The sequence below is a fragment of the Agelaius phoeniceus genome, chromosome 5 (genome assembly GCF_051311805.1).
Source record: "Agelaius phoeniceus isolate bAgePho1 chromosome 5, bAgePho1.hap1, whole genome shotgun sequence".
Taxonomy (NCBI): domain Eukaryota; kingdom Metazoa; phylum Chordata; class Aves; order Passeriformes; family Icteridae; genus Agelaius; species Agelaius phoeniceus.
Window position 1 is genome coordinate 23,676,025 of NC_135269.1, and position 9,152 is coordinate 23,685,176.

At 49.4% G+C, this 9,152-nt stretch overlaps 1 protein-coding gene and 1 non-coding gene across 2 annotated transcripts; both read right to left on the bottom strand.

Annotated features, from left to right (window-relative positions):
• Positions 1-495: 495 nt before the first annotated feature.
• RPL3 (ribosomal protein L3) lies at positions 496-7,573 on the bottom strand. Its single transcript, XM_054631639.2, has 10 exons — positions 7,489-7,573; positions 6,293-6,485; positions 5,639-5,807; positions 4,639-4,774; positions 3,305-3,491; positions 2,761-2,921; positions 2,364-2,465; positions 1,792-1,887; positions 1,235-1,354; positions 496-606 (listed from the first exon to the last, which is right to left on the bottom strand). Exons 1-10 carry the CDS (start codon positions 7,489-7,491, stop codon positions 562-564), a joined length of 1,212 nt encoding a protein of 403 aa, XP_054487614.1. The 5' UTR covers positions 7,492-7,573; the 3' UTR covers positions 496-561.
• Positions 3,095-3,187, bottom strand: LOC129120129 (small nucleolar RNA U83B). Its single transcript, XR_008534190.2, has one exon. It is a non-coding gene; the product is annotated as a small nucleolar RNA U83B (small nucleolar RNA).
• Positions 7,574-9,152: the final 1,579 nt, after the last annotated feature.

Genomic DNA, 9,152 nt, shown 5'->3' on the forward strand with positions numbered 1-9,152 from the left:
AGGCTGGGATTTTTTAGTGTATCTGCTGCTTTCTGCTGCTCTGAGAGACAGCAACAAACTGTATTTGCAAAGTGTGCACAGGCTACAGCCCCTGCCATACAGACACTGGAAGGTTTCCATGGCAACAACCAGCACCCACCAGCTACCCAAAATTTAGTGGAATGTCTGGGTTATTGCAAAACCCATTTGACTCAAAGCTCTCTGTCCACCCAGCTGGGGCTTGACAGGTGGACTAGTATCTCAGCAACTGCAAACCTATTTAGGGCCCCTGCTGCTTCACTATTTCACACACCCAGAGACATCCTGCTCTGACCCACAATCTTTTCTCTGCAAAACCAGCAACAGCAGCTTCATTTTTTTTTAGAGCAACCCTGCTGCTATAAGGGAGATGCTCATAGGCTAAACCTTTACATGCTTCTTTGGTTTGATCCACACATAGAACCTGCAGTCAGAGTACCAGGCTTGACATAGTGATATATATAATAAAAGGCAAAATTAATTTCTTTAAAATATTTATTTTTTTGGTCTGAGAGCACACAGGCCATAGGACCATTCCACCCATTAGGCTGCCTCCTCTTTTGCAATGCGATCCTTCTTGAGTGGTCCCTGAAAAAAACCCACAAAACAAGCTAGGTGAATAGCAGCCTGCACAAAAGACATAACATCCCAGTCACAAAAGCTGTAAAGAAATCAAGGCAAAAAAAGCCCTCCATGCTGCAACCCATTGGAAACCCCATGCCCCAATCCCACAGTTTTGGGAAAGCTGAACCGGGCTGGCCGGGTGACTCCGGGTGCTCCTGAGCACAACGCTGGTGCCACCTGGTGGGGAAGCTCCTGCTGGGTCCCGAGCACGGCACTGCTCTGACCCTGCCAGGGCCTTCAGAGCTCCTGGCTGCCTTCTCCAGCCAATGACAAACTGGGAACGCCACCACTGTGAGCACCCTCCTCATGAGCTGCTCTTAGAGAAAATGGAGTAGTGCTTGTTCCATGCTTCAACACTGAACAACTTGTACCCTAAAGTGGCATCACCCCTCAGACACAGAGCTGTCACTGGGGAACAGAGACCCCAGGCCCTGCAGTTATATCCAAGCTGGCAGGAGGAGGTCTCTCAAGTGAAGTTTCTGTTTCACAGGAACTTTGGCCACATGACAGCCCAAAGGCCAAGCTATCAGCTGCCATGAGCTCCAAGACAACCCAGTGGTACACCAATAGATGTGCCAGGAAGAGCCCTTACCATGAAAGCCTTCTTCTCCTCAGCTGTCTGGAAGCGGCCATGACCAAATTTGGAGGTTGTGTCAATGAACTTCAAGTCAATCTTCTCCAGGGCCCGGCGCTTGGTCTGCACAAGCAGGGACTAAAAAGAGAGATGCCAGGTGAGTATGCAGCAGCAGCAGCGCCCTTTTAGCCTCCAGTACACTGGCTACTTCTTGTCCCCTCCATGGCTAATGCCTCCTCAGTCCCTCTGACCTCAACTGCTACCATGTGCAAGAACACCTGACCATGAGCCATCTACCCTGCACCCGTGGCCTCCCAGGCTGAAGACTGGCCAGCTCCCTGCAGCACAAGCCCCACTCCATCAGTGTCCTTCTGCTCACAAGATTTCTCAAGCCTTAACCATGTCCATCACTACACCTGCAGAAATGACCTCATGCCACTCCCAAGGCCATTACTACGAGGTGGGTTGTGTGGAAGGCTTTTCTTTCTAGCAAGCCACATGATTCCCAGAACAGCACACACACCATCTGCACCAGAGGCAGCACAGCTCCCTCACTGTTCCAGCCCATCACTCACCTTGCGCAGGGTCAGGACCCTCTTCTTGGTGCCCACAACGCAGCCCTTCACCATGATGAAGTCATTGGTCACCTCACCATAGTGGACAAAGCCTCCCTGAGCAAGGAGAGAACAGTCAGTGCTCTGTACCAAGCAGGACCAGTGATCACATCTGCCTACAGATCTGCACCATTTCTGCGCCTTGACCATTCCCACATCCACTGAAATCCTGTTTCCAGTATTGCCTTTCACTGGTCAAGTTTCTTACGCAGACGTTTACTTGTTGCTGTAGGGCTTTTATTAAGAACAGCAGAAGAGGCTGACAAAACAGCAAAAGCTCTCCCTGTTAAGTTATTCCTTGTACAAGTACCACTTAAGGTTTGCAACATCTCTGTCTTATTGCCACATAACAAATTCAATTTCCATGTTATACAAGTCAGTACTGAAGCTGACTAAACACCACCACCTTCAACAGCAGCTGACTTATCTAAGAGCTCTTCATTTAACCATTTTGTGTCTTATACCAGGGCCCATTTGCCTCTCAGGATTGCAACTCACAAGCAGACTCTTGGCACAGAGCTGCAGCAACTCACCAGAGGGTTAATGCTCTTGTCAGACAAGTCATAATCAGTCGATGCATTGTTTTTGATCAGCTTTCCATCCTTGATTTGGTAACCTTGGCCAATCTTGTAAATCTAAAAACATAAAGAAAGTCTACTTAGCAAAAGGTAGGAAAAAGAGCCTGTCATCAGATAAAATGTAAGGAACTCTCCAAAACCTCAGAGGAAACAGTCTGCTGCACTTGGGAAACATGTGGCCATCCAAGAATTTTAGTTATCCAACATAACTAACCATGGCCACTATCCCCAAGACAACATTCTAACACAGCAAAACACCCCAAGCAGAACTCCCCACTCTGTCTGTTCACTGTCACAGAGCAACTGACATCAGGCAGCTCTCACTCCTGGCTAGCAGCTGAGGGACACCAACCTTCTTGTTGATCTCGGTGCGGTGGTGGTAGCCCTTCTGGCCCGCCCGGGCCACGGAGAAGGCCACGCGGGCGGGGTGCCAGGCGCCGATGCACGCCACCTTGCGCAGGCCACGGTGAGTCTTGCGTGGCAGCTTCTTGGTGTGCCAGCGGCTGGTGACGCCTGCAAGGGACCAAAGCAGCCTGCTGTCAAGCTGAGATGTCACTTCAGTCTTCAATCACAGTTTAAGCCACCTTTTCAAGCTGCAGTCCCCAGGCAACAAAAGGGATGCACAGACCCAGCATCCCAGGAATCACCATTTCCTGGCGAAGGTCCCTCCCTGGCTGTCCCTGGGCTGTGTTCTCAGAAGGAAGGCAGCATGGAATGACTCCTCACGGATGTCAGGCGCTGTGCCCAGCGCTCATTCCATGGTCTCATCATTGAACTGTGACAGCAGTACAGATTTACCTACCCAGCTCTTGGTACATGCACTTATGAAAACACAAGGCCAGCATTTCATTAAAAACTGTATCCTATCACAAAGAGAAGGACTTCCATGTGTTTACCTTTATACCCCTTGCCCTTGGTGACTCCAATGACATCTATCATCTCATCCTGGCCAAAGACCGTTGACACAGGCACCTGCTGCTCCAGCTTCTCCCGGGCCCAATCCACCTTCTCAGCAACAGTGCCACCATTCACCTGGATCTCCATCAGGTGAGACTTCTTCTGCCTCAGGGGGAGCAAACGCATCTAGAACACAGAAAACATGACATTCAGCTCCTGCTCTTCTGAAATGAACCCTGTATTAATAAGCCCAGCATCCTTTTAGCCCTGGCCTAATATATTTCTCTAGTATCCTTTTTCCAAAATACAGAACTTAAAGAAGTCCCTACAACAAGGGGGAAAGTTGTAAAGTGGCTTGCAAGTCATTACCCCACAGCCATCAGCAAAATTCCACTGAGGAATAACAAGAAACAAGGGGCAATAGTTTTAAACTGAAACAGGAACAGAGTGGATTTAAACTGGACCTAAGGATTACTTTTATGATGAGGGTGTGAGTCACTGGCACAGGTTGCCCAGAAAAGCTCTGGATGCCCCCACACCCCTACAACTGTTCAGTCAGGTTTGACAGGGGCCTGAGCAACCTGGTATAGTGAAAGGTGCCCCTGCCCATAGCATGGGGGTTGGAACTGGATGATCCTCTTAAGGTCCCCTTTAACTCAAACTGTTCCAATTGTTTGATAAAAGCCTGCTACACTTAAGGCCACTTTGGGCTGGATCGCATTTACAGTTACTTCTGCTGTATTTAGGAGAGGGAACCAGTGAGAGAATCAATAGAGGTTGCAACACTACTGTCTACTACAGGAAATTAATTCTATTAAAATTTGCCATCTTACTGCACTAAGAGCCAACTTGAAAGATTCAATCCATCTCCCAAGAAAGTCAGAGCACTGACAGCTGGGGAGACACCACATCACTCAGCAGAAGATCTCCTCCAGCTGAGCAAGAGAAGCTGCCGAAAGCCTGAGTGCTCGCAATCCCAACAGAATGCAGCCTGAAATGTTGCTAAGCACACAAACCTGAGTTTAATGTTCAGTCTGGTTTTATATGTATCTGAAATTGAGACTAGGTCTACACAGTATAAGCAAAGGACTGTTCCTTTGCAAAAAGTTCTTACTACAGCTCAGTGTCTTTTGGACATTCCTTCAAAACCAGCCAGTGGTTGCCAAGGCTCCTTAAACATCCAGTGAGCACAGTTCTGTAGAGAATGAGTGTGCTGAATAGACAGCATCAAGCTGCAGGGGAGGGCAGAAATCTCCCTACAGAGACAGATCAAGTTTCAAGCCGGCCTGCTCTCTCAGCAGTTTCCAGCATACCTGAGCCCACAGGCACTTACCTGAGTGTGAGCCATGACTCTAATAACCTGGCAGTACTTCTTCATGCTATTGAAATCTTTCTCCAACTGCTTTTTGCCCTCCTCATCTTGCCACTTCTTGCAGTATTTGGTGAAGGCTTTCTTCTTGGATTTGTGCCTTCAGGAGCAGAGCAGAGACAAGGTTTGGCTAAGCCCTTCATCAATCCCCAGGGAAGTGGGGTGAGCGGAAGGAGTTGCCACCTCAGTTGGCTTTGGCTCATTGCCAGCTTCTAATGACTCTTTTCCACTGGCAAGCGGAGCCTGGAGCTCATCAGACAGTGGCAAAATTGCCAAAGCTGAGTGGAGCTGCCATGAATTCCAAAGCACATTAACATTCACGCTACAGAAAACAAAAGACTGTAAGGAGATGTCAAACAATAACAGAAAAAAAACAATAACAGATCTTTAAAGCAATTGTGAGATGACTGTGATCTGCTTCAAAATACCCTAATTCCCCCCCCCCCCCCCTTGTGTGCCCAACAGCAAGGTTGTTACTAAAACACCCTTGAGAACCTTATTGCTCCACTTTGACGTCTTTTCAGCCTGCCAATTCATAAACAGGCTGGAAGCTCCAGACACGCTGGAGCCACACTTGGGCAAATGCACGCTTTCAATCACAACAACAGCGCCTGGAATGGCAATCACAAGTGACACTTGTCTTCCCCTTTCCTGAGAGAACAGGGCTACAGTCAGGACTCGACACTCATCAACAAGCACCAGAGGCGATTTCCTTATGTCCGCCCGTCGAAGTATCATCACGTGTAGCCTGTTAGGGAGCGCCTGGGCAGAGCCAAAGCCACCACACCCACACCAGCACCACCTAAAGTAATGTGCCACCCTCACAGCGCCACTCCTACAGCCTATCCCATTATTAGTGTCAAAGCTAAACACTAACTACTAAAAAGCCGTGCTAGGATCATTGCAGCCCAACAGTAAAAACACAAATCATGGCCTGAGAGCAGGCAAGGCCCTGCAGTCTCACCAGTTCTTGTAGAAGCGGCGCTTGCACTCATCGCTGATATGCTCGGCAAAGATGGTCTTGAAGCTACGGAGACCACGAGGAGTCTGCACATACCCCACGATGCCCACGATGACCATGGGAGGGGTCTCTATAATAGTGACTGCCTCCACCACCTCCTTCTTGTTCACCTCTGCATGGAAACAGAAACACAGCGCAATTAATTCCAGCAGCAACTCTTTTAACACCACCTGTTTTTCCTCACTCTCAAGTCCTCCATGTGAAAGATTAAATGACTCAAACTCTTTTCACAGAGATGATGCAGGGTAAAGCAACCAACTCTGAAGTCATTACTTAATGTCTTGCAAAACTTTGAGGCTGGCTCATAAGGAGAAAGGTCAGCCAAGCTGGATAGGCAAAATGGATGGCAGCAAGGACTGGACAATCTCCAAAAAAACACCGAATGCAGATGACTGATGTCCCCCCACATCCAGAATAGCCATCCCAAGGTGCAGCTAAACCAAACCAGTGGTTACAGCAGAAATACACCTCCTACTTGGACGTGGAACAGGGTGAAGTCAAGCTAGGACTAGAACCCAGAGCTGCTGCTGAAGGGGCCACGTGTCACCATTCCTGATCAACCCCACCTCCTGTTCCAAGAGGAACACTAATACCTACTGGATCCAGGTCTGTCCACCTCGCGGACAATGTGGGTCATGCCAGCTTTGTAGCCCAGGAAGGCAGTGAGATGGACAGGCTTGCTGGGGTCATCTTTGGGAAAGCTCTTGACCTTGCCCCGGTGCCTGCTGCTGCGCTTGCGGGGCAGGAAGCCCAGGGAGCCGTGCCTCGGGGCCGAGAACTTGCGGTGAGACTGCGGAGAGACAACCAGCACTCAGTGCTTGCTACAGAGGCTTGCTTGCACCCATGCGGGGCCAAGGCCAGCTGTCCTTGCCTGAGAACAGGAGTATTACACATATCCAAGACATTTTGCATTCTAGAAATTCTCACTATCACCTGCTAGGCTTCTGTATTCTATTATGTTACAGGACTGTAATCCCCACGCAATAACTATGTACTTCTCAGATTTCTTTAATGCCCCTTCTAAGCTTATTCTTATCTAAGATGCCACCAAGTCCCACTCTGGCCAGGGAACTACAGAAGCTGTAATTTGGCCACAGTGTGCCACTACAAGTTCAGTCCACCCCACGAGTCTAAAAAATACAGCTTCACATTTTTCAATGAATCGGTACCAAAATAAGCATTACAGAGACAATTTCAGTTTGAAAAACTGCAGTAAAGCAGCATCTCAACACCCGCCTTTGAGCCAGTTGCCCTGGGTGGAAAAGCAGTATTTTTTCCCAAGATTTTCTCCTTGAGTACCACCCCTGCAGCCTACGAGCCATTAAAGACTGGCTTCCACCCGGAGAACTCTCACGCCCAAGAAAGATCTACCCATCCAATCTCACACGCAAATTAAAGAAAAATACCGTGCAGGTGTGCACGGAACTAAAAATAGCATGAATTTATTTAAAGAAAAAAAAATACTCCACAAGAGTTACCCTAAGCGAAGTTTAAATCCCCAAAAAGGCCATAACCCCAGGATCTCTTTAGAGAGAAGCCGTCCCCCCCTCCTACAAAAAAGCGCCCCAAATGCCCCCACAGCTGCCCGCGCCACCCACACCCCGCTCCCCGCCCGGCATCGCACTGGCCCGCCCGGCCTCCCGGCGCAAGGCCTCGCCCGCGCCCCGACATGAGCTCCGCACGGCGTCCCGCAGGTGCCAGGGGCGGCGGGCGCGGGGCCGCGCGGCAGACGGGGCCGGGATGGCGGCGATGCCCGCGGGATGCGCGGTCAGGCCGGAGGCCTCCGCACCCACCATCTTGTCCACGCGCCGGGCCGGAAGGGCCGCTAGCGCCGCGCGCAACCTTTATAAGCGCACCGCCCTCGGTCTCGCGAGAGGGTGCGCGGCGCTACGGGTGGCGAGCGCATCCATAAAGGTGCGCAGGCACCGATGCGCAGAAAAACAACACCGCATAAACCATCTAGCGGGGCTTGTGGGGAACTTCGGTCATAACAGATAATGTTTATTTCACTTCATCCCATTTCATTCAACTACATTTCATTTAATGTCATGAAAACTTGACGTGTCGTTTCGTTTCATTTCATCAAACTTCATTTCATTTTTCTATTTCATTTCATTTAATTAAATTTTATTTTATAATGTTAATTTCATTTCATGAAATTTCAAAATGTCACTCAGTTTCATGAAATTTTGAAATTTCATTCCATGAATTTTCATTTCTTTTTTTTTTTCTTGAAATGGAGTTTCAAAATTTAATTTATTTTAATTTTGTGAAATTTCATCTGTGTTATTATAATGAACACGGGCCTTAATCCACTATTGCTCGTGGTACAGAAGAGGATGCAAACCCAAGACAATGGTATCAGTGGAAGCCAGAGCTGGGTGGTTTGGAGCCTCCCACACATGGGGCACCCTCAGGACCTCCTGGGGCTGACAAATAAGGATGTGTTTGACACAACACAGCGGGGAGATTCCTGCACCCGGAATGAACTGGAGAGCTAAGGATCCAGCTGTGCTGGTACTGCAGCTCATCTTCCTAAAACAGAGATGGCCCATCTCTGGAAAGATCCAAATTCAGGTGGGACAGAGCTCTGAGCAGACTGATCTAGTTGAAGATGTCCCTGCTCCTTGCAGGGAGTTTTGGACCAGATAACCTTTAAGGCCCCTTCCAGCCCAAACCATTCTAGAATTCTGTAGCTGGATGTGATGGAGGAATGTCCATCTTCTACTACCAACCCGCCCCTCAAAAGGAGCCCCACAAAAGGTGAGGAATGGCTGCTCACTCTTTGGAACTCCCAATGGGAGCCCATGGCTTGGCTATAAATGCTCCTCTATCTCCCTTGTACATTTGTCTTTCACTCTTGGACATTTTTGGCTTCCACTGCTGAGCTTAGGGAACCATGTCAAAACCCAAGGGCTTGCTTTCCATTTCAGATTATTAGGGACTCTGCAGCAGCCAGCAGACCACTGGTGTGCAGCTACTCTGCCCAACAGGCACAGGTCAAGGAGCTGGAATTGCCCCTAAGGCTGGAGGGCTTCTCCCCACACATCCCTTTCGGGCTGTGCCAGTGGCCGCGGTGGTAATGTGAGAAATGGAGAAGTCCAAGTTACTGTCAAGGCTGCAGCCTCTGGAGTGCAAGGTGTGTATCTTGCAGTCTCTGCCTCCTAGAGTCAGTGAGTCTCCCCAAAATCTGGACACCCCATGTTCACAGAGGGCCTTTTCCCACCCTCTCCTAGGACGCAGTGTGGGTGGGGTGGTGGATGCTGGAAATGAGAGCCCCAGGCTTTGCTGCAGAGTGATCCTGAGGCTCACCGAGCATCTTTGTCCAGGGCAGGCACCTGGTGAGGGATAATGGGTTGTGCCCAAGGGCCCAGCCTTATCCCTCTGTGGGGCAGCATCCCAGAATGACAGGACTAACTGCTAAAAAGTCCCTTTTAGAAGTCCCTAAAGAGGTCCC

Bases quoted from the DNA above. Each gene is read 5' to 3' on its own strand.
- RPL3 (XM_054631639.2), bottom strand. The intron at 4,775-5,638 runs GTGAGACTGCAG...CTGCTCCTGAAG, and splicing joins CGCCGCTTCTACAAGAACTG to GCACAAATCCAAGAAGAAAG. The intron at 607-1,234 runs GTAAGGGCTCTT...GGTTTTTTTCAG, and splicing joins AGGAGAAGAAGGCTTTCATG to GGACCACTCAAGAAGGATCG.